Consider the following 25,658-nt stretch of genomic DNA (forward strand, 5'->3'; position numbering starts at 1 on the left):
GGCGACGTTGACAATAACAACGGTGCTTCTCCATATATACATATATATATATATATACTATATATACCATATATATTTATATATATTTATAGGAATGCATATCTTTCGAATCTAGCATCCGCTGTCTGCCAAACGCCCTGTCCCGTTATCGTTTGCAATTTGATTTGCATTGTTTTTCGATTTGGTTCTGCTCCCCTTTATATTTTTTCAATTTTATACATATATATTTTATATATATTATTTTGTTGATTTGCCGCATTCACTTACGGACTTAAAAATGCATCGCAACGCAAAATAACCCATATACTACACACACACACACACACACACACATAGCTACACATTTATTAGCTTTTAAATATAGTAATTTATTTTTGGAAGTAAAATAATAATAATACCAACAGAAGAAAAAACAAAACATCGCACAAATCACGTTTTTTGTCACGCGCAAAATGCGAAATTGCGGTTTGCGCTCTTCGCTTTCGGAGCACATTTCCAAAATGTGGCGCAGTTGGGGACGTGTGCGGCTTGGGTGGCTATAAATGGACTCAACTTGAAGATCACTTGAATGCTGCCAACAGATTTACACACAATTCTTAATAACAAGAACTCTAATTATTAATTTTTGAGAATTTGAGGCCAACCTAATCAAAAACAAAAGGGCAGCACTGTACGGCAACAGATTAACTAGTGTTTGGCAGCACTAAACGGACACTATCCTGCAAAAGTGCTACCCATTTGCCTTTCATATGTCTATTGTTTTGATAAGTTTCTGTAATGTGCTGCCCAAATATTTATTCATATTTAATAAATTAAGTTACTTGTGTTTGGCAGCACTAAGCGGACACTGTACGGCAAAGTGCTGCCAATTTGTTTTGATATACAATGTTTCCGTAAAGTGCTTCCTATATAACAATTGGAATGCTGTCAAATTCGAATTCTTATTTAATTACTGAATTAACTAGAGTTTGCCTGCACTATTTGGACTCGAAAAGTGCTGCATTTTATATGACCATTGTTTTGATATACAGTCAATCTGTCAAATACTTTAATTCTTATTTAATCACTTAATTATCTACTGTTTGGCATCACTTAAATAAATATATATACACTGTTTCCGTAGAGTGCTGCCTATATAACAATTGGAAAGCTTTCAAATTGTGTTTATGAGAATCCTTATTAATATTGGTTTTTCGTATTCTTCCCTAGATTGACATATGCAACTTGCCTTAATAGATTCTTAATACTAAACCTAACATAATCGATGATTCAGTCTCAAATTGATGCCTCAGGTTTGCGGTTTTTAGTGTGATTTTATCAAATTTCTTGGAGCTTAGAAAAGACTTTTTGAACTACTTTTGTTTATATGTAAATAAATACGCTTTAAAGTTAGCTACAGCTGAAGTGCTGCCAAGTCTGACGCATATAGTTTTAAGGCAGTTAAGTTTTTGACCTTTCGTGTGACTAACTCAAGTGCAATCTATTTGGACTCAAAAATTAATCATACAATTGCGATATCTGGTGAAAGACAAAGACATTTTGAAATAAGTATCACATTGAATTACACAATTTTTCAACTCATATTATCTTTTGAATTTGTTTTGGACTTTTGTCGAGCGGTCGACTCCTTTATGGGCCGCACGGCTTTTTGCACATCTCAGACCCGGCGACGCTCTTCCCAACACAATCTAGATAGCTGGTTGCAGTAAACAAGTTGGTCAATATATGTATGAATGCAGCTATATATGTGTATATAAATAGGAGGGCAGTCGGCTTGGACCAGATGAAACTTAATGAGTCTGCGCTTGTTTATTTGCTTTGTGCATTTGATTCATGAAAAACAAAATTCCGCTTTTGAGTCAACGATATGAACATATATCGTCTCATATTATCAGCATGATTTAGCACTAATGAAAAGTACTTTTTTTTTTTTGTTTTCATTTTTTGCTTTTGCTCTGGACTCGCCCTCCATTGCAGCAGACTTGGCGGAAACTTTTGCCGCGAGCATATGACGCCTAATTGCAGGGTATTATCGTAGATTAGAAAACCCGCTGACTTTTTTTATAGACAACTAAAGTCCACTTTGTGACTAGCTGCCAGCTAGTTTCTGCAAGTTTATTGTACATTGTACTTAAGTAATGGAATATTACAGTGGCTGTCCCTAATTGTTTTACAGCGAGCAGTGAGATAGAGAGGGGGGGGGGGAGAGAGGTAGACTCATATTTGATTAACATGAACAACATCTTTGTTGAATGTGATTCTCACATCATCACGAGCTAAAACTGGATGCTGTGCATCATTGCAAATATCTGATGCAAGTTCTTATAATAATACCTCTTATCCTAATCTTTAATTTTGTTTAACCTAATTGGAGCAGTCGCTGAGTTAGTCATAGAACTGGCGTCAAGGTTCTACTTAGGAAAAAACTATACTAACATATATATATATATATATATATATTTGTATGCCCACAAAAAACCTTAAGTAAATTCCTGAGTCTTCCGATTCACATGACGCTGCGCTAAATTTCTGCTGAAATGTCTTGAAATTCAAGTGCAAGTTATTTTTCAATTATTTGGCGAAGTAAACAAATATATCATCATGTTTCAAAAGCATTTGATAACTTTATGTGAACCAAATATTTTATTATTCTGCTTAAAAAAAGAAAGGAAAAAACTTTTGGCTGATTATATTGCAAAATATTTTGAAATTTTAGCTAAAGCAGCGGGCATGATTTATACGTATACGACATGAGGCCGTTTCAAGTACGCAGAGATATGCGTATGAAATCATCAGAAACAAAAAAAGAAACAGCAAAAAAGTACAAAGAGCACATTTATCACAATATTGCGATCGTAATTCTCTGGGCCAAGCCCCGTTGTATGGCAGGAACTCCAAGCCAGACCAAATTTTTAATTTGCGCAAATAGTTCGCACCTGCTGCTTTTCTTTAAATGGTTCCACGCTGTCTCCGGCGTTTTACAACACAGTTCTTTTTATGGGGCTCTGTTCGGGTTTTTAGACCTTTCCAATCAAAGAAGAAGAAAACACTTTGTGCGTATTTAATTTTTAGTACGATTTTTTGTTATATATTTTATTCTTTTTTAGTAGTTTGTTTTTCAACTGTTTGATTTTGTTTTTCCGTTTTCTTTTTTTGAAAAATTCTTGTTTTTTGCATTTTCTTAGACGCTCATTATGTTCACTATATCACGTGGTCTTACAAATAGATCGCTATACATGTATGTATGTGTGTATATATATATACTTTCTTTAGCTTACAGACAATAGAAAAACCCTAAGCGGCTTAGCAAATATACTATATATACGTGAAACTATATTTAAATGGAGAGATATAAGGTATTATTATATAAATTAAAGTTAAGTTTTTGTCAAAACTAATTTTGACTTTAAACACAAACGCTTTGTGGAAGACTTTGAAGATTTCATTGCTGTGTGTGTGTGTGTGTGTGTGATAGTGTGTGTGTGTGTGTGTGTAGCGTGAAATTCTAAAACAAAATTCTAATACATGATTCATGAGGCAATTCAACACCAAGTACTTGGACTGAGGTAGTTTGGCGATATGCAGAATACCATTTGAGAAATGAATTCACAATAATAATATAATAATAAATAAATTATAACAATTTGTGTGTGTGTGTGTGAGAGAGTGGGTATTGATGAGTGTCTCCATCTCGTGGGGCATTTTCCAATGGAAAATGGACTTGACGAGATTTCAACAAAATAGGAGTCTCGCATGCTCGGAACACTTCAAAGCAACATTTGCGTTATCCTGGCGAAATGTGGTGAAATGTCAATTGCGCAATGCTCTCAACGCCTGCGCAAGTGTGTGTGAGTGTGCGTGTGTGTGTGCGTGTGTGTGTGCGTGTGCGTGTGTGTGTGCGACGCCCATCAGTCTTTAAAGCGGTTGGCGGGTTGGCGGGAGGAGATTCAAAACTGAACCCAATCTAAGAGAGACAGAGAGAGAGAGAGAGAGAGCGCCTGGCTCATTTACCAGGGCCGCCAGGGCTGCTCCTCCTCCACCTTGATCTGCTTCTTGATGACCAGCGAGAGCGGCTGCTGCTCCAAATGCAAATGCGGCACACGCTGTATAACCGAGGGCTTCACATCCATCGGCTCGTACGCGGAGTTGGCGGGACTGGGCGGCGCATAGCTGCCTCTGCTGCTGCTGCTGCTTGGCGCCGACTCGTAACCGGCCGAGGAGTGCGAGCTGGCGGAACCGGTGCTGGCCGTGCGCTGCGGCATCGACACAAGCAGCGGCGATTGCTGATGCTGTGCCACTGCCGCAGCGGCGGCGGCAGCGGCAGCGGCGGCTGCAGCCAGTTGCTGTTGCTGCTGGTGATGTTGGTGCTGCTGCAGCAACTGTTGCTGCTGCTGCTGTGGCAAGCTCTGGGGCAACACGAGCGCAATGCTGCCGTTGGGCAGCTTAGTGGGTATCACCTGCATGCCATTGGGCAAGAAGTAGCCGTTCGCATTCTGTTGTATCTGGCCAAAGAGATAGGGCGCTGTTGTGTTGTTGTTGTTGTTGCTGTTGTTGTTGTTGCCGCTGGCTGCAACTGGCGTGACGGAGGGCTCCTGCTCCGGGGAGCTGGGCGGCGAGGGCAGCACAACTTGGGCGTGCAGCGATTGCGCCTGGGCCAATGCCTGCTGGCGTTGCTGATGATGCAGTTCGGTTTTGACGCCATTGATGCAGTTGCTCAGATGCTGCAGCAGACGGCGACGCTGGGTGGAATCGAGGCCGGGAAAGCGGCTAACCTCATTGGCGCAATCGGCAAAGCCGGCCTTGAACTTGTTTATGATCTTGGGATCGGCGGCCTGTTGCATGGCTGCCTGCTGGCGCTGCAGCTCCTGCAGATGCTTGACTGTCTTCTCCAGAATGTCGGCCTTCTCCAGCTTTGAATGGCGCGCAGGCTAAAAGGAAGAACAAAAATAACAAATGCGAAGTTAGTCATGTGTTTGTTTACCAAAAGGGGGAAAGGGTCTAGGGGCAGGGTTGAAGTTCTTTTTTTTTTTGGATTTTGAGATTCTCTAGAGATACTTACGTCTTTTTTGGTAGCATCCAGGATGAGAGTCTTAAGCTCGTTCAGGCAATTGTTGATGCGTGCACGGCGACGTTTCTCCATAATCGGCTTGTTCGACTGCAAGAGAGAGAAAGAGACAGAGGGGGGAGAGGGTTGAGATTAGTCACGAGTTTGGGCCATTTGGATGGTGGGGCACAGTTTGACCTCATGCAGCGCCAACGAAAATAGAGGCATCTGCGCGTGTGGCTTTAATTGGACACGGACTCAACATTGTCATCGCCGTCGCCGTCGCCGTCGCACTGGCTGGGGGCCAAAAGACAGCGGCGCGGCGCGTGCTCTATTTATATTGCGCTCATGCACTCGCCCGCCGTTTGGCCAAAAATAGTTTTTGGCGGTTATAAATTACGATAAGCAACGAGCCGCTGCGGCCAAAAATAAATAACCAACACGCAGGTATTTCTAGCAACAACAACAACAACAAGGTCGTCGTGGGAAATTCGAAGACGCAAAAACAAAACAAGAAAAAAAATAATGTTGTTTTTTTTTGTTGCAGAATGAAATTTGGTTCTGGCCAAATTTGGCGCAGCGCGACGCCCGCACTGTATGAACTCAGCGGCAAAAGCCAAAAGCGGCCAAAAGCGACAGCTTTTTTTTTTCATCCCAAAAAGAGAAGCTGATGACCGACAATTGCAGCGACCACGCGCCAAATGGAAGCCGCTCAAGTGGGCAGCCGCAGCCAATTTTGGGTGGCACTCATGAATGACCGGCCATCTGTCCATCCGTCCGTCCGTCCGGCCGTCCGTCTGTCTGTCTGGCGTTAGCTCCATGAATGAAGCCCCAACGTAAATGCCGCCAACGCCAGACGGCGGCGTCGTGTGTTGGCGAGCCGACGGCTTATGATTTTTTATATGGCCATACTTGTGGCCACAGTCGGTGGCATGTGGGAGCCGACGACGACGACGACGGCGACGAATTGTGGCCAAAAAGGAAATGCATTTGGGCAGCAGAATTGGCAAACTGTGTGTGGGACTCGCGTGTGTGTGTGCTTACAAAGTGGGAGACAACAGCTAACTTGTATTTGATTTTAAAATCGCTTGTAAAATATTTATAAATTTCTTATGAAATATGCCCAAATTGGCGAATTAACAAGCAAAAAGAAAATAGTGACAAAAAAGCTAAGGGGAATAAATTATGGCTACATAATATACGCCTCTTTAGCATGCGCATCTCTAATTTGTTGGCTTTTTAATCCCAAGTTTAGCTGCTGTCAATTTCCATTTTGAACGGTTCTTTTTTTTTTTGTTTTTGGTTTTTTCTTTTTCAACACTTACCCGACGATCGCTTTTGATTGGCGCCTCCTTGTGCTGCTGCGTGGAGACGACAGCGGTGCCCAATACATTGGGGCTCATGGTTGTGGTAACGCCGGTAACCATCTCGATATCGGCTATATATTGTTTATGCAGTTTAAGACACAGTTTGATAGAGTTTTTCTTTTCTTTTTGCACTAGCAGCAAATGCACAAAATTGCTGCGCACTTTTTGTACAGTTAGTTTGTTGCACTGCTTAATTTGTTTGTTTTGTTATTGTGTAATTCTTGCAATGCAGTTGATTTGTTTAGTTTTCAGTTTCAAGATCACTTTTCACTTTCGCGCAACGACGAGACGAAACTACGTAAAATACGTTATAATATTGCTTTGAGAGTTTTTATTTCTTATATTCTTCCGCTTGAGTGGGAGAGGCAACCGCACGCTACAAGCTACGGCGAGCGAATGGCTGTCAGGTTCTAAATGCAGCCCGATTAAACGTTTCCCGAAGCACGAGGCGAGCGACGACGATCGTTTGGTACGACGACGAATCGGCAATGTGTGTGCGAGTGCGTGTATGCTTGTGGTTTATGTATGCGTGCGTTTTTGCTGGCGACCACCTTATCGCATGGGCTTACAGCAGACGACTGACGATTGATCGACAGGTTCGTTGGCTAAATCGAAATCGCCGCAGCGCGAGCCACACGACCAGGCGGCGGCATATTTACACTCACACCAACACACACGCATACAAGATATTTGGCTGCATACATTTGTGTGTTTATGTAGGTAGCAACGATGTCGGATCTACCTGTGTGTGCAGTCGTTGCTGCTGCTGCCGTCAGTTTACCGACGCCGCGGCCTTTGCGAGAGCGCGCAGTTACTCATACGCCCCCCTCTCTCTAAGCGAAAAAAAATCACTGCAAATTCTATTGGGCATTTCTTCCTTTTTGGAAATATCAAAACCCCCAGTGAGCGGGCGAGCGGGATTCACAAATGCGCGAGAGCGCCACACACAGTCACAGACGGATACGGCGTAGACAGAGATAGCGACAGCCACAGGAGAGCGTGGCGCTGATTCATGCGGCCAACGCGACGACGCGTCGTCGTCCCATAGAAGGTGAAAATAGCAAACGGCAGCAGCTCACCCAGAGACTTAATGTTGATATGACGCCACCCCAGCGCCGACAGGTTCGTGCGCCTCGTTGTGTCTGCGTATTTGTGTGTGTGTGTGTATGTGCTATGATGTCGTGATCGGTGGGGTCGCTAAACAGTAAACAAGATCACAAGGTTGCTGGCGCTGTTGGGGCTGTGCGCACGCCAAGCGGAAGCGGGCGGCACCGCAACACCTGCGTCACCCACAATCTAATAACCACACACACACAGAAATGCTCCAAATTATCTGTACTTTAATTTATTTTTTCGGCTGTGCGCCTTGTAACTGTAACCCATTCCGCATGCCAGTCGCGGCAATTAAGCCAGAGAAGGTCACTTACACTGGCACACATTCAAGTACGTGTGTGTGTGTGTGTGTGTATTTGAATCAATCAATGCTTTGAGGCAAGGCTGATGAGCGCGTTACACGTGCGTCTGGCAACGCTTAGATTTGTTTTTATTGCGTCTACGTGCAGCGCGGACTCTCACGTTTGGAGTTATCAGTTTCTCGAAGGTTGGCGCCTTAATCACACCAGGCAGCAAAATAAATGGCTTTTCCCCAGTCACTGGACAGACGAATCTTGAGTTTGTTTGTGGTTGTTTGCCTGGCATAAACATATGTTAGCATGTATGTTTGTGTAAAATAATGTTAAATCAATGGGCAAAGAGATAACAGAGCATATGTACGTACACATGTGTAAATCACGGGGCAACGGGAGCGAAAGTGAGAGTGAGAGTAACAGAGCATTAAGCAATATGTGCAGTCTGCATTGCGTGTAACGTTCTTGTAAGCTGAGCTTGCAAAAGCTGCTCGTTGAACTATGAACATGTGTATGTAATATGTGCACTAGTAAAAAGCTCAGTTACTTGCTGGCTCTGAGAATGTTAAGATTTCCAATAAAAGCTTTACAATTTCATAAATCTTTTGCATTTGCATGGGTATTAAAGCTCTATAAAATGCAGCTTTTAGTTGCATGATTTTGCGTTGTTTATGCATTTGGCTAAGTGGGTCAACTTTCTGTGTTGCGCGTGTTGCGTTGCATAGTGTATAAAGTCACGAGTTTTATGCGTTTTATGGTTTGTTTAGAAGGTTGCCACGTCGAACGCACAGCAGAGTCGGACGTCGGGCAACACCTTCGCGTTCCAATTACAATTTGGCAGCCGATCAAAAGGCTGCCGCCCGCGGCTGGCTGCAGCGTCGCTGGCGGCACTTGTGCATGCCAATTTAATTGCACACTGGCAGCGTTTACATCATGTGGCTGCTGCTTCTGGCCAAAAACAGCAACTGGCAGCTAAGGTGTAGGATGTGGCACACAGATACACCCATACACAAGCAACGTACAGTTGTTTGGCGCGCCTGATCGCATGCCGCGTCTAAAATAAACTGTGGCAAAAATTTATAGTCCGCCTGAAAAACATACACAAAAACAACGCAAAAATGTGCGCATTGCTAATTGCGTCTAAATTTAAACAGAGAGAGAGAAAGAGGACGAGCGGGCGCAGCGGAACAGAGCGCCAGAGGCTGCGGCGTTACACCAACGACAGCGACGTCAGCGTAGCAGTGGCAGCGACGCCCACGCGCCAGACTCTGCCCTGCTGGCAACAGCGCAGCAGCAGCAGCAGCCCCATGTAACTAAAAATAACAGCGTGAGAGCGAACGTCAGACAAAACGAGCGAGCCGTTGGGGCTTCGATCTGCTAGAGAGAGAGAGAGCGAGAGAGAGAGAGGGATAGAGAGCGAGATGAGCAAGCTTCATGGCCGCCCATGCAAAATACACTTTGCTCGTACATTTCGGTGCGCTTTGCGCGCGCGTCTCGCGATTAAAATGCCATAAAAATCGCCAACGCAGCAGCCGCATGTGTAAAGCGCGCGTGAAATGCGCTAAACGCAATGCACTATTATTGTTGTTGTTGTTTTCATGCACTTAATGGCGCTGTACTTTTTGGCAATGTAACAACAACAACAGCGGCAGCCACACTGAAATCTTTGCACAATTGTTGTTGTTGTTGTGCAAGTATTTTATTACTCATTAACGTAACGACGCATTTTGGGCCAACGGGCCGTAGCCGCTGCCAACGGCGCCGCTGACGTCGCACAGAGTTCAATACGTTGATCGGTCGTGCGCAGAGGGGGGAGGTTGGGGGGTTGCTTGCTTTTTGTATTTGCGGCAGCAGCGTCAGCGAAAAAAAAATACAAGTAAACAACGGTAGACGTTCTAAATTTAGCCACAGGTAAAAGCTCAAAACAAACGGTTTGTTTTTTATTTTGATTATTTTTGGTATTTTGTTTTGGGGTGGGGTAGCAGCTTTATAAGGGCAGGCCAGATCGCGCGATGCGGAGGGGAAGTAAAACTGGTTGCTCGCAATACGGTCCAATTAAAGCACGCAAAAAGATGCCGTTAATTTGCGCACATAAATATAACTAATTTTGGGAGGTTTAATTAACTAACAAGTTGGGTAATTTAGGTATTAAATGAAGGTTTCTTCAGTTTTGTGTACAGTAAAAGTTCTTCTAATGGATAGCTCCCTGGAACGAACATTCCCAGCTCGCAGATCTTTGGGTTCCTTTTCCTATAATAAATAAAAAAATGATTATAATATATCATTTTTGATCCACGTAGGATTATATGGATGCATTAAGATATATGCTAGAATTATGTAAAAATCTGTAATATTATATCATTTCCTTGGTGTTTAATCTTTATAGTAAATGTCTTTTATAATATTCCTAAGCACATACCTAAGCAGAACAAAGAAACTGTAAGACTTCAACAGGGTCCATCCAATTCTCGGACTTATCTGTAATCTCTATCCATCATCCGTCTGGGATCCTCTCATTTTGTAGCTCAGTCGACCATTTTGTATAGTTTTTGGATGGCTTGACTTTTCGACTTTGCACTGGGTGGTCCTTTAGTCGGCATCAAAGTCAGGTCTTATAAAGTCAACTGCCTTGGCTGTTTGGTAAATATTCGTAAAATTTCCGGGCAAAATAGCGAACGGCAAGTTAAGAGTTAAATCCTTTCGCTGGAAGTGGAAGAAGAACTGCTCCTGGGCCAACCCTTTGCCATGGGTTCCGTTCGGTAGCCGCTGGGCGTTAAGCAGCTAGTACGCCCCTCGGCCAGCGAAAGGATTTAGGCGCAGCTACTGTTCCTGGTGCAGTGGGCTTAGATGCGACCGCGTTAATTAAATCGCTTTGGACACGCTCGGGAGATGGCCGCAATGATGGCCAAAGGGTTTTGCGAAAGGATTAAAGCGCGACAAGAGCGCACAGTGGCCCAGGTACCGTTTCGGTTTCTATTAACAGGATGATCATGCACATCAAAGGGCTAAAACCACACACCCATAAAACTGGCCGTGCAACAATGGCAAACGCGTGTACAAGACGCAGGATGCGGTACGCGGGACGCTGGACTCTAACCGGCCACCACAGCCCGTTCATCGGGCCATCAACTCTTCTGTTTATTGCACCCTTTACGCGAGCTGCTTTTTACCTAGGCAAAGGTTTAGGCCCGATACGGCAAAGGATTCCCACTGCACTCCGCCGTGCCGTACCGGGCCGTACCGAGCCGGGCCGTGACGTGTTTGTTTATTTGCCATAAAAGGATTATGGGCGTGGGCAGGTAAAGGCTTCGGCTGCCGTAGGGTTAGACGACCACACGCCCCTGCTTTGCAGTTAACCCGTTGGCCGTGCTCTGGCCCATGAATCCCATGATCTAGCAGCCGCTCACTGATCTCTCCCTTTCTCTCACTCTCTCCTCCTCCCACTCCATGATCTTTCTTGGCCATATGACTTCCTGGTACTTGTAGTTCTCTGTTGCCCAGACTTCTATCATCATTTTCACTAAAAAAGTCAACTTTGGCTCATAAAAAACAAAAAGTATTCGTTCTGTTGCGTGGCGTTGCGTAAAAAACGCACGCAATTCCACCTAAACAAGGATCGAAAATTTCTTTTGGTTGACAACAAATTGCATAAAAAACTGATGTGCACTTACAGCATTTACGAGTTCGCTAAAAAAAAGAAGAAAAAGCAAAATTGCAAACAAAATGTAAAAAAAAAATGGGAAACATCTTAACCCATGGCTGGGCTCTCTCAAGGTGAGGATGGGTTTGAGCCCGAGCACAAAAGCGCAACATGCAGAAGGATTTTATGGTTTTATTTAGGGTTATTTACGGTGTGTTCGCCTTCTCAATGCCAAATCAATTGGCGTGCAAACGTCAACTCGTCAGACCAACTAGCTCCTGCCTCTCGCCCTTTCTCCCTCTCTCCCACCCTCGCTCACAGTTTGTGCCTCCGCTGTTTACCTGTGGCACGAAGGAGTAAAGAGCCGCAGGCGAAAGAGTTCTTACCTAGCATTAGACTCGCGCCGAAAGAGGTTGCCGGCATAGGGTAGAGTTTAGGGTTTCCACGGATTAGCTGGCGGGTTTTGGCTTTATGAGCGTCACGCTAATGTGCCGCATGTCCTTGATGAGTTGCTGCCACAGTCGCTGCCGCAGTCGCTGTCTCAATCGCTGCTGTCCGATTCGCAAAGAGTTTTTACGACACGCACACACAACTGGCCAAGCAGGCACACACTCTCGACTCCTTGCCAATTTCCGGGAATATTATTTGCGTGGTCAACACACACACACACACACACACACATAGAAAATGCCGCCAGCCAGCGCCAGAGGGCGCTGCGCATAAATTTGTCTAATCGCTTTGGGCCAACTCAAAGGCCGCACCGACCAATTTTGCGCCCCCAAAACCATTTCGACGAGCTAATTTCGGGTCTAATTTTTGCTGGGCACCGTTAGACCAGCTTCAGGAGCAGCAGCAGCAGCAGCAGCTGGCGACCGTCTGCCTGGCAATAATCTACATAAATATTTGCCTAATGACAGGATGTCTTCGCCAGGGCGAGAGTTCGACAGAGTTTCCCACAGCCAATGCTCTCGAGTGGGCGTCGTGTTTGGTAGCCAGAGCAAAAATGCAAAATGCCATTAAAAAAAGAAGAAGAAAACAACAACAACAAGAAAAACTGTGCTGCACTCATGTACGTGTATATAGATCGTTGAGGTGCTAAAAATGTTTTACGAGTCTTCACAAATCGTGACCAGACTTTGGCTGCGTCTCCGACTCCGACTGCGACTGCGACTGCGAGTCAGACCCAGGCCCAGACCCTGAGATCTTGGTCCATGTCCAAGAGTCTCAGCGTAGACAGAAGGTGTTGAGCATATAAAATGATGCAAAAAAATAAACACAACAACAAGAACAAAAAAAAAACAACAGTTAAGTTGAAGAAAGTTAGGGTATTTACGAATCGGCAATGTCCTTACCAAAGTCCTAACCACCATGAAACTAAGATCTTGATCATTAATTATGAAAGTTATTGACTAAAATTATAATGAAATTGAAATGTATTTTTGTCATAATAGGGATTTGAACCGCGAACCTACATGTCTGTAAAGTTAAATGTTGTATAGAGAGTTAAATATTGTAAAAAAAGTTAGATATTGTATAAAAAAAAAGTTCGCATAAAGCACAATATTAAAAACCAACAGTTTGGGATTTGAACCGGTAAACTACCTTGTAAGTTGACAAAAAAGTTAAATATTGTATAGAAATTTAAATATTTTATAAACACAATATACAAAATCTTGGCACATAAAGCACAATATTAAATCAACAATCTGGGATTTGAACCGGCAACCTGCCTATTAAGTTTTCTTTAGAGTTAAATATTGTATGAAAATAAAGCCACAAATTCTTGGCACATAAAGCACAACATTAAAACAACAAATCTGAGATTTGAACCGGCCACCTGCTCACAAGAAGTTGACTATTTGATGAAAAGTATATTCCATTTAAACATGAAAGCAACATAACTCAAGAGCCAACTGAAGTACTTCCCGTGTATTGCAGGGTATTGAGAGCAACACGGGAATCGCGTGCAAAGGAAGCTTCAACGACAATCCGCAGGCCAGGCCAAAGAAATCGACTGTGGCATCGATCATAAATGCCCGCCGCCGAATGGAAATGGGAATGGGAATGAGACTGAGACTGAGAATGGGAATAAACAGAAGAACCGGTGCCCGGTTGGGCATCATTGCATGCACTATTGAACTTTTTGAATGAAACCGACAGGCTCCAGCAACTGCAACAAGCGGCAGCAACAACAACAACAACTGCAACCAGCTGTGGCAACAACATGGCCAGTCAGGCGTTTGTTGGGCCAACGGCAAGCTGTAATTTACACTCCTCAACGCTGGGGTGGCGTTGCCCCAAGATCTTGTGGCTGCCACACAGCATCCCGGGCAGCATCATCACAGCGGGCAGCTTGTCACGATAGTCGGCATCGCAGTTGGAGTTGGACTTGCAGTTGCAGCCAGATCATGCCCGGCGATTACCTAAACGCACACATACAGCGGGCAGTGGCAGGGGGAGGGGGGGAGGGGGAGGGTTGGGGTAAGGTAGCTGGCTTGTAGAGATCCTTGAGCTGCGGCTGCATAAATTATAATGTGAGGGGCTGACCGGTTGCTGGCGTCGTCGTCGTCTGCTGCTGCTGGCACACTTATTGCGCAAAAAAGCGCGCTCCACGAAGCATGGCCAGAGCTGGTCGCGAATTCGAACTGCCACTGGGACAGTCACTGACTGTGCCTGCTGCCGCTGGCCCTCGTTGCCGATCATCTCCTCCTCCGTCGTCGTCGTCGTCATCGTCGTCGCGCCGGCGCATTGTTTTCATTTTATGGAGATTAACATTTTGCGTCTGCCAACGCCGTCGCCGCCGACGCCGCCGCCTTCGACTGATATCAGCATCTGACAAGCATCCAAGCATCCGCTGTCGCTGCAATAACTTGGCTGCAGTTGGCTAAATACCCTAACCAAAAGGTCATGACGAGTTGCTCAGGCGTTTTGTTACTGAACATAGTTTCATTTAGTTTTTATTATGGAAGCTAGTTTTTAACCAAATATATAAGATGTTATGATTTGACTTTATGTTCATTTTTTTATATTTTTTTTACTTAGCCTTTAACTTTGGTTAATTTTGCCATGCAAGCTAAGTTGAACTAGATGGGCCTAGGTATCTTGGGCTATATATTGACTTATATTACACTACAGAATTCTCCTGCCCAGATATAAGACAATATATAGAAAATATATGCGAATTTCTGGCCAAGCTTAAGTCAAAATATAGCCAAAGATACAGTACATTCCTGTCCAGATATTAGAAAATATATAGAAAATATATGTCTTAACACAAGGCAATATATAGTCTAAGATACAGTCTAAATATAAGTCAATATATAGACTAAGATATGGTCCATATATGAGATTCAGTACATTCCTGCCCAGATATTAGAAGTCTATTCCATTTTGTCCAAGTAATGTTTATAACTATTGATTCATAATTATTATTAGGCAGGAATTATTTACCTAAATTTAGTCTTTTTTTGCTGGATCCAAAATATATATAAATCAAGGCAAAGTATTATATTTATTAATTCGTATTTATTTGAAGAAAAAAAGTAAATAAACAAGAACAAATGATTTTAACTCTTTTTATTGCATTTTATTTGTTCTAATTGCATATGCATTTCTCAGGGAAGGGCATTCAGAGTGCAGTTTCTTCTCACTTCTACGCCTCGCATTTTATTGTTGTTCGGGCTCCCTTACAGATTTAACTTGTCTTTCATTTCGGCAAGTCACGACCCGCGTAATGAGCTGACTGCAGCTCCACGGACCGGGACTGGGGCTGGGGCTTATGATCTTCTCTTTGTCTTCTGTTGCAAAAGGAAGTCGTCGCGTTGCCTGACTGCCTAACTGACTGACTGCCCGACCAAACAGACAAAAAAGCAACAACAACAACAACAACAAAAAATGTTAATTTTTTCCCATTGAGCAATGCGCCGATAATTAACCTCGTTGGTGTTACGGCTGCTGACCGGCATGAAAATTGATCTGGCTGCTGAAAATTGAAATTCAATTTATGAATACGACCGCGACACGCCTGCAAAGTGCTTAAAATATATATGTACATATGTACATATATACGACTATAGTTGGAACTAATCATTTTGGACATGGCTCAAAGGCTAAAGAGAGAAAGAGTGGAAGAAAATGGAGAAGAGTAGGAGCCTTAAGCGGGCTGATAAGCAGCTATGCAATTGGCTGGATCGGTCAGAAAAATTTATATAATATGAATAAGAGCAAAGGGAAAAAATATTGTAAAGATTTTTGTAATATAGTAATGTAATAGAGCTCTCTCATAAGTTCAATAAACTAAGTCAAGAAAAGGGTCTCGAAAATGTGAAGAAGTCGGGAGTGTACGACTAGGGAATGCCCTGAACCCTCTACCAACTGTTGAAAAATGGAGGTTGCTTGGAGGAATGTTAAGACTATTAATTAATTTAGAATAATAAATAAATTTAATTAAATATGTTTTCTTTACATTTCTCAAGATTTAAATTCTTTATTTTTCTTTTTCTTTTCACAAAATACTAGGTACTTATATATATTTTCTGTTTAAATCAATTTTTTCTTCCGTTTCTTTTACTCGACTATTTTTTGTCTTTCAGCCAGTTTTTTTTTCACTAGAATTTCATTTGGTTGAAAATTAACTTTGTGGCTATTGAGGCGCATTTTTTTACGAGTCTAAGCCTTTAACTTTTGGCCACAATTTTTTGAGGCAATCAAATTTTTCACGCTCTCAGCGAAGCCTTCAGAATTTCTTTGTCGCTGTCCACGGGCAACATTTGACTTTTTGGCTTTTCGACTTAAAAATAGATAAAAAATAAAAAAAAAACTCTCAAAATCAAGGCTGCACTTTATAAGCCTTTCAAATGAAAGAAAATGCTCGTAAAAAAATCTGAAAATAAGAAAAAACAGTTTAAGCCGTGCTAATCAATGCCGATTCCGGGAAACATAGTTCTAGAATTCCGCCTAACCCGTTGCTAAAAAATCGTTTCGCTAAAAAACCTAGCAAAAAGATCGAGCAAAAAGCAGCTCGGTTCTGCGAAGTGCATAAAAAAGTTCCATTCTTCCATTTATATTTACGATTCTGTCAACTCTCGACCTGAACTCTGGCAGAAAGAGTTGAGAGCAGAGCAAAAAGGCTTAAAAAAACGCGGAAAAAAGGACCTTCGCCCTAAAAAAAAAAAAAACGCAGTGCGAGCAGCAGGCAGCACAATGCCGACAATTGCCACAAAAGGTTGCAATTGTGCCGTGTGCAACCCGTAAAAAATGCGACCGCAACAAAAGGGCTGCAGGCGAAAGGCTTGGGCAAGGACAACGCGCGGGTTAAAAAAGTAAATGACAAAAAAAAGAAAAAACGAAAGTCAACTTTGCACCGAACAATTGCACATTATTAGCCAGGACTAAGGACGAAGCAGACGCAGTCGCAGTCGCAGCTAGTTTGTGGCATGTGGCAGCAAGCGTCATAAAATCGCGAGCGTGCGCGCAAATTGTGTGCTGCCAAGGTTGCGAAAGGATGTGCCCAGCGCCTTAATCCTTGCACGCCGCTTTTCCCGTATTCGCCGTGTGTGTTTGCCAATATTTTGATTTCGAAAATAAACAATACGCCCACCGAACCGGGTTCAGGTCGGCGAGAGTCGCAGTTCAGTGAAGGGCTTGGCTGGAACTGGACCTGAGCCAGGTCCTGGGCAAGGATTAGTCGCGTTTAACCATGACGATTTCGGGCGAAACGGGGCGTACTCTGTTTGCTGCATTTAGCAAAGGATTACGGCCCATTTCGACCATAATTAGAGACAACAAGTTGTAAAGCCATTTTGTAACCAGTTTTCCCAAAAACCCGCTCAACACGCCGACAGCCCAGTCAAGATGCCAAATCAAAAGTTAAATGAAATATGTATGTCAGCGGCATTATCATCATCGTATCGTCCATGTCGCTGCTCCGCCAAGGCCACTTCTATGTAAATTCTGCTCATGCTGCACCAATTTTTTGCTACACTTTTCCCGAAAAAGAGAAAAAATCAAAAGAAAATGACATAAAACTAGCCAGTCGGAAAGGGTTCAGAATAACACGCACAATGTCCCAGCACGAAGCGCTCTCCTTTTTTAACGATGCCGCTTTGTGCGTTTTTTGTGTCCGACCGATCGACTGGTCTAGTTCGGGTGTTCGTACTATACCCTTTATTCCCGGAACCACTGGGATTTTGGTCCATTCCTTTTTTTTTCCATTCGCTGCGCCTTGGTTTGAGGCAACTTTTTGTCGAGTCGCGTACGCGGAATTCTTTATACCCAATTTTCACTTTAAGGCACGCAATTTCGAGTGCGGCTTTTATGTTATTTACTGTTTAACATTTTAATTGTAGCAGCTCGCAAGGCCTCAAATCTGAAAACACTTTATGGCTCTTCAAGGCGAGAGGGAGCGAGCGAGCGAGAGAGAGAGAGAGAGAGGGAGCGAGAGAGGGCAGCAGTTGCCTAGAAATTTTGGGAAGCGAAAGTGTTGACGTTGTTGGTCGGATGGGTTAGACACGGAATTGGCTTCATCCATACTGAGTTAAGTGCAATTTTCGATACGGCCTGCTGTCTTTTGTCAAGGCTGGCGAGTTGTCATTAGCTAAGGTTAAAATTGTTCATTAGGCGCGGCCTAAAAGCCAACAACGGAGACTAGTCGAAAATAAGAGTGAAAGTTACAGTTTGAACAGCACAAATCTATGATATATATGATATAAACTGATGCAGAAATTCTAGAACAATCGCCCCAAGGCTGCTTAAATGTAATCTTCATTTAAGTTGTTTATGCTTATGGCAAATACATATTTGTAACTAATGTGCAATGAACCAAGAAGATGCTGGTTCAAATCCTAGGCTAGAGTATGTGTGTAGTATTTTGTATTGTGGTATATTAGCAGAGGATCTTAGTATTCTCGTGAATAAAGAAAATAAAAATTGGTATAAGCTGCATATAAACCCTAACATAAGTATTTTTATTCAAACATATGTATGTATCGCATTAACAGAAATTGGAAAACATATACATAACATATGTTAATGAAATATGGAACCGAAATAAATCGAAATCTCATTTTCAGACTCTTTAGAGTACATATGTTAATCCCTACCTGCCATGCTATAGCCAAAATTATTGGCCAATACTGCCATTAAAAAAATGACACAATAGATGTCAAGGAAATATATAACTATATTATGCTAAAGGGTGGCAAAGAGAAATAGAATTTCTATAAACGGCAGACAAAGCCTAAGTGAAGTTTTTCTCTATCATACATATGTCTCTATCGCTATTAACAGAATTCGAGCAGACATGATTTTTAGTATTATATATAACCAAATCATACTAAAGGATGTTAGACTCAAAACTAACCTGAAATCGAAAATTTATATTCCGAAAAATTCTAGAAGATACACAAAAGACACACGAGCTCCTTTATGGCACAGACCACATTTAAATGCAACCTACAATTTACATAAAAACACAAGAGCAATAGAAAAAAACAAACCCTGCGCCGTAGTAAACCACAATAACTAGAACAATAATTAGCTAAAAATTGGGTCGCCTGCGTTGTAAACAATGAATTGGCAAACAAGTTGCGAAAACCACAAAAAAAGAACAGCAGAGGCTGGGAAAAAAAAAATATATAAAGCGTCGAACAATATAAAAAATCAACGGGAGAACAAAAAGATTTGGCTCAGATTCGGGTCGACTGTGAATGGAAAGAACTGGATATGCGGCTGGCCGCATAGCGAAGTGCGACAATTTTTGCACGTGGACTGCACTCATAAAAAATAATTAGACCAAAAAATGCGAACACTTAGCGGAAGATTTTGGTCAAAAATGCGAAAGATCTGTGGAAATTGGCAAACGGCCGGCGACCTGCGAAATTCAAGCTAAAAATCTGCACGCAGGTCGAAAGAGGATTACAATTTTTTTGTTGTTGTTTGTGTTTTGTTTGCATTTCTTCTATTTTTTGTTTGTCACGTGCTGTGTGCTGTGCCCCGTGTCCTGTTGTCCTGGCTGGGTCCTTGGAACACGCTGGTAAATTAGGCAAAATTATGTTATGCCGCGAGGCGATTCTGGAACGAGATCAGAACATTGAGAGCGCGTTTTCATTCTTGTCTTGTCGTCCGGGCGAGCGAGAAAAAATAAATTTATGATGCCCGCTCATAAAACATATTTTCAGCCCACTTACGTAAGAATTTTGCGTGTCCTTTTTATGTGTGGATTACCTTGAGAGTTTACGCAAAAATCGCCTGGCACATAATCTGAAATAGTTTTAGCTGACTTTTTTTGTTTGGTTTTATTTGGGCTCATTAGAGGACATGGATTTTTGCAGCCTCACCTTTTGGCTCGGCCCAAAGAGACGGCTCAAGGACACGCAGCGCGCTGTAATTAAAAGTTTTTAATAATAACACAACTGAGCCTCATTAATTACAGTCAGAGCCGGGAGTCCGGAGTCTGGAGTGCGTCCAGTCTCCCCTGTGCGTCCAGTTTGCCGGCTCCGAGTTGCAGCCAAATCGTTTTGCACATACTCGTAAACAACATTATCAAGCGGCCCGTCCAAATGCGATTAAGTTGGCAACATTAACTGGCGACAGCTAACCAAAAGCCAAACGGCCGGCAACCAGTTCCCCCACGACTTTCGGTTGCAATTAATCAAAGCAGCTCCCGCGGCTCCGAGTGGAGCCAACGAAGTTGATAATCGATATAATACTACTAAAGATTACTTATCAACGAAATCGTCGTTTCTACTTTAAGTCGTACATTAAATTGATGATAATGGCAAGGCAGAGGAAAGTTATGCTTAAATGTGAATAAATTGATTTGTGTTTATTCTGACATTGTGACATTAAAAGGCTTCATTTCTGAAAAATCTGTTACAAATACTGGACATTCAATGTAATTTAAATTTTATGATAATAATTTATGCTATTATCGGTTAGACTTAACATTGTCTATTATAGCTGTTAATTAAAAGTTATCATTTCTCAAAAATCTGTTACATAATTAAAACTTTACATTATCTATGATAATTATTTATGCTGTTATCGGTAAGTCTCAGCATTGTCTGTTATAGCTGTTAACATAGGTTTCATTTCTAAAAATTCTTTTAGAAATACTGGTCATTTAACATGTGTAAACTTTACATTATCTATAATAATTATTTATGCTGTTATCGGTAAGACTTAACATTGTCTGTTATATCTTCCGCATTACTGTGTGCGCCAAGGTTGTCAGACACGAAAGCTTTTCATATAATTGTCAATACTAGCCGCCCTTCGAAATGTAAACAGATTTCCCAAAATTGGAATTGTAATTCAACTTTTTGCGCTGCTTTTTTTTTTGGTTTGCTCCACTTTTGAATGTCTTGGACAGTTTTGAAACTGCAAATGAGTTAAATTCCCAGGCAATGTTTCTTTACATAGCATAATTATCACAGTTTTTTTTATTGTTGCTCTCGCCCTCTCTCTTTTTAAGGGGGAATCTGTAAGCAAGAAGCAGCTGGCCAATGTGGTCCACATTCGACAGGGCCCAAACCAAAACGTAACCAACAATTGTCGCCAATTAACATGAATGTTTCGCTCTTATTAGTTAGCCCGAATTCGAGTTGGAGTCAGCCTGTTATTAAGCGTGGAGGGGCCTGTTGCCTGTTTGGGGCATTGAAAGGGCGCATTAATCAGCCGGACAAATCGAGTTGCAGTTGCGTGAAACGAGTAGCTCATTGATTACGCAAAGTATATGTAAATTATATTTGTGTGTTGTCAATTCTGCGCTGCGATAACGATATGACTATATAGGCGACGATGTGCGGCAGCTCCGATTCCAAGGTTTCCAATGCGAACACACTCGTCGAAATCGTCGAATCATTTATTATTGTTTTTAATGGCATGACACACTCACACACACACACATGCAAGGAGCTAATGACAAGCGACAAGTCAGCGATTCCACAGGTGGAGAGAATCCGCGTCATCGCTTGTGGATTTGACTGCGGGCCCGTTCTCTGACACGCTTCTGGCCAATGTCAGTTGCATGCGCGCTTTGTTTTGGATGAAACCGAAACGCGACGCCCTCGTGTGCACTCGGACGCGCCCCACTTCTTATCGCATGCTCGAACCTATACAACAGAAATCAAATCAGAATAAAAAATAATGAAAAAAATAAAGTTCTGAAAATGCACATTGCAGCACGTACCCAGCCGGGCGACCACTTCAAGTGCAAACTGTCACCGAAGCGGGCTTAATACAGCTTTTATATAACTGGAAAACTGAGATGCCGGTACGTAATAGACTTTGTTATAGCTAGGCATTTGCGGCTTGTCAGTAGCTGAACTGTGACCCAATCATTTGGGCAACTGGACAAGAAAAATCGGGTTTCAAATTCCCAGGCCAGAGATGGATGCAAGTGGAACATAACTAGTTCTATTTATAAAGTTAGTTTGTAACGATAGCCTACTATAATTTGAATGAAAATTATAATCTAGCTTTACATATATTTCCTTATCGATAGCTATTACGATGGGGAGTACACAGATTAAGAACGAGTTAAATTTAAATGTTAGCCTGGGGAGCTAGTGTATGGCTGTAGCTGAGGCTATGTAGCTAGTCCAATAAATATAAAACATAATTATAATCTCGGAATATATATATTCCCGTATTGTTTATTATTGATAAGCATTCTGCACAACTGGAAGGCTAGTGTATGGATGAGGTGGTCCTCAGGAGCTAGTTCTATTTATAAAGTTTCTTTGACAGTTTTTAATTAAAGTCTATACCTAAAACATCTCAATCAATCTAGAAATAGCAACAAGAATGAAAAATATATTTCCTTCTGGACGAAATCTCGCAAGTTCGTAGACAATTCGTCACTTCCTAGATCTATCATTCAGAACTCATGACAATATTTAATAAAGATATTTATTCTACTATATTATATCATATTTTCCTTACTATAAATATAATTATATATTATAATCGTCCATCGACTTACCCCACCCTGAGGCTCCTCCATCAATATGAGTGCTCCGTTCAGACCTCGTCACATGGCGCACTCCGAAATTTAGGCCTGTTGAGCACATGTGTCTTCTTCCAGCTCCAAGTAGAGCGAATACTCCAGACCCTAACACATAGTCGATTTGCACAACAATTTCCTGAACTTAGAAACAGCCTAATAACGGGCCAATTATAGCCTCTATGCCAAAAATATAAAAACCACTAAAAGGGGGAAAAAAAAGCAACAATTAGGGCCTAATTTCTGGTCTGGCCTTGAGCGTATCCGAGTTGGGCCGCGCTGCGCTGCATCGCATTAGATATGCCCAGGAAGCGAATTCAAAGGAAATCGAGCCCAGCTCCCGCTCCAATTTTCACTGTGAGGCGAGTGCTAAAAAGGGTTTCACCGCGCGGCAGCTGTTTGCAGTCCATAATTGAAGCATTCCGTAGGTAATTGGTGGCGATTTTTTATGCCGAACGCATAAATTAACACCAGGCTGTAGTCCAGCTTGGAAGATGGCTCCTCAACAGATTTGTGTAATTGCGGAATGAGTCAAGAGACTGGGTTTTTTTTTTGGTCTGGCATTGTAATCGGAGTCTTTGAGCCTTTTAATACTTATGTCCTAAGCCAGCCGAGAGCTGATTATAAGGTTCGGACGGCAGGCAATTTAATTTTGGGGTCAGAAGTGCCGCGTTTATATGTTAATTTTGTGCCGACTTTTTGGCAGCGTTTTGTACCTCATTAGAGCGGCGAAAGCGCGTTTACAAGTGTTAAATTGGCCAAATTACGGGTTGTTAACAGGATATAAAAGTAAAAGTGTCGGCTGCAGGAATCAGGGCTAACAGAATGCAACAGATTGCAGCCCCGACCTGCAGCAGGTGCCACAAATGCCCCGCTCCCCCCTCCATGCCAAAAAATGGCAGTCAATTCAATTTGGTAAAAGAAAACAACAAAAAAAAATAACTCAAATAACATGCAAGATACAAAGCAAATGTTTTGGCTCTTATGATGATGATGATATTATAAGCATTATATTGATGTTTAAATTAATGGTTTCATCAGAAAACCGATCAAGAATTTCATGAGCTCCTCTCCATAGCATGCGAGCTGTATTTAAATAGTCCATCTAAAAATGTTTATGTGTACTTATTTATAGGTAAACGATTTTCTATGATAAGTTTTCTTAAAATAAAATCGCTAAAGAGTCTAGAAATACATATGTTTGCAGCTATTTTCAGGTCGATTTCAATGTGTTCTGATTAATCTTCTATTGAAATAATTCTCATTCAATTGTTATTGGGTGAAGTGATGTTTGTCTTAAAGTTAGCCACGATTTTTTGGCAGGCTCATCGATAATCCACCAATTAAACTTGACTGATAAATGTGCTTAAATTACGCCTCTAAGTTGGGCGCGCTTTTTGAACTAATTTATCGATAACATTATCGATACTAAGCAGGATTCATCGATAAGTTCACCTAGATAAATATGTTTACAAGCGGCAATACTGAGATCGAGATTTTTTTCACTATTTGAACAAATGAATTGATAACATTATCGATACATAGTCCACCGAGAGTCCACCGATAAAATGGAATATTTAAAGAATAAACTTGCTTTGAAAAGCAGCTAAATCGATAATGTTATCGATTACAATAGGACCCCACGATCTAATTTAATATTGAAAATTGTGCTTTAAGTAAGAAGGATCGAGATAGAATAGATTAAATTAAAATATGGACGCCTAGGCTTGCCTTGAAATTTTCTGCGCTATCTGAGAAAGTTGGTCGATAACTTTTTCGATACAGACCAAATCTACTTAAAGTTTAATATTTAACTGATAAATGTGCTTTTTAATAAGATGGTTCGAGCTGAGTATCAAAGGTAGCCGCACTATTAAAGCTGGTCAATCGATAACATTATCGAGACAGTAGGAAATAAAAATTTAACTAATGAATGTGCCTTAAAAAATAGAGATAGAGATAGAGTAGAAACCATATAAATAGAGTATATATTAAGAGAATATGTATTAAAAATAATTTGTATAATTATAACAAAATACTTTAAATCTTCGCTATGCTATTTGATTTATGTGCTTAACAGGATGCAAAAGTAAAAGTGTCATCGAGTGCACAGTGGCAGGTGGCATCAGCAGTTCCCCGCATGGCCAGTGGCCAATTGAATTTGTATCTGACAGGGCTGGAGGAGAGGGAGGGGGCAGGGGGCACCATCGAACAGATCGTCAAGGCTTTTGTTTACTCAACTCGAGGAGTGATTTATGCAGAAATGCAAATGCAAATGCAACTTCAAATGCTAATTGCGGCGACGGTCAAAGACACGATCACGACTCCAGCGACTCGCAACACCCCAGCCAGAAAGAAGACAGTTCATCACAAATCAATGCTAGCGGCCAGCATGTGCAGCACCAGAGACAGAAACAGAGACAGAAACCAAGCCAGCCACGGACTCAGAATGACGACTAGTACATGGTAGCCGAGGCACAAGGCAGCGGCTCATTCATATGCAAATCTTGTGGTGGCCACAAATGAAATGCCAACACGCAGAAATGCAAAGAGAGCATCGAATTGCAAATTATGGCAGAGTCCGCCGGCTGCTCAGGTACGCGGTGGTAGCCGGTGGTGCCCGGTGGTGCCCGCTGGTGACGGTTGACAAAGCTGCGCCTGAATAATTCCCTTGTTAGATACATAGTTGAGAGCTCGCGCGTGGCCGCGGGCTCCAACTTCCGTTTGCGGCCAAGTGTCTGCCGCGATGCGTGACTCTTTATCTACAAAGCGTGGCCAGCGGAGCACAGTTCCAAGCACAGTTCGTGTAGCTTTGCAAAACTAATGCCCGCCACATTTGGCCGGCCTTCCAGGAATCTCAGTCGCCGACTCTGGGTGACAAACTCGTCGCTCCATTAGCATAACACACAGACACAGACACAGACGAGCACGACAACGATGCTCGTTCCTCGGCGGATGTACGCTTGATTATGTTGTTTGCTCTGCTGCCTGGGATTGGGATTGCGACTGCGACTGCGACTGCCACTGCGGAGGCTGTGCATGACATTAATCACTTTTCTGTTTAAGTTTTAAGCAAACAAGCAAACAGCGCGCGCGTCTGACGCCAGTGGACGACGGCCTGGCCTGGCCCGGCCTGGCCCGGCCCGGCCTGGTCTGCCGGCCACCAAAAACGGTGGCTATCAAAATAGTTTTGTAC

General features: G+C 42.4%; 1 protein-coding gene and 1 long non-coding RNA gene across 9 annotated transcripts; both read right to left on the minus strand.

The window, feature by feature from the left end:
* Positions 1-3,060: 3,060 nt before the first annotated feature.
* Positions 3,061-7,051, minus strand: hry (hairy). Its single transcript, XM_064685219.1, has 3 exons — positions 6,370-7,051; positions 5,060-5,155; positions 3,061-4,928 (listed from the first exon to the last, which is right to left on the minus strand). Exons 1-3 carry the CDS (start codon positions 6,469-6,471, stop codon positions 4,008-4,010), a joined length of 1,119 nt encoding a protein of 372 aa, XP_064541289.1. The 5' UTR covers positions 6,472-7,051; the 3' UTR covers positions 3,061-4,007.
* Positions 7,052-19,445: 12,394 nt separating this feature from the next.
* On the minus strand, positions 19,446-20,280 carry LOC135430524 (uncharacterized). Of its 8 annotated transcripts, none has more exons than XR_010436634.1 (4): positions 19,984-20,278; positions 19,794-19,837; positions 19,644-19,735; positions 19,446-19,570 (listed from the first exon to the last, which is right to left on the minus strand). It is a non-coding gene; the product is annotated as an uncharacterized LOC135430524 (long non-coding RNA). The 8 variants fall into 8 exon arrangements; XR_010436632.1 differs by having other exon boundaries at positions 19,449-19,527; positions 19,984-20,277; XR_010436631.1 differs by having other exon boundaries at positions 19,644-19,837.
* Positions 20,281-25,658: the final 5,378 nt, after the last annotated feature.

Source organism: Drosophila montana, unplaced genomic scaffold (assembly GCF_035044405.1).
Source record: "Drosophila montana isolate Dmon_TW-CO22-7 unplaced genomic scaffold, ASM3504440v1 contig_3029_1, whole genome shotgun sequence".
In the NCBI taxonomy this organism is placed as follows: Eukaryota; Metazoa; Arthropoda; class Insecta; order Diptera; family Drosophilidae; genus Drosophila; species Drosophila montana.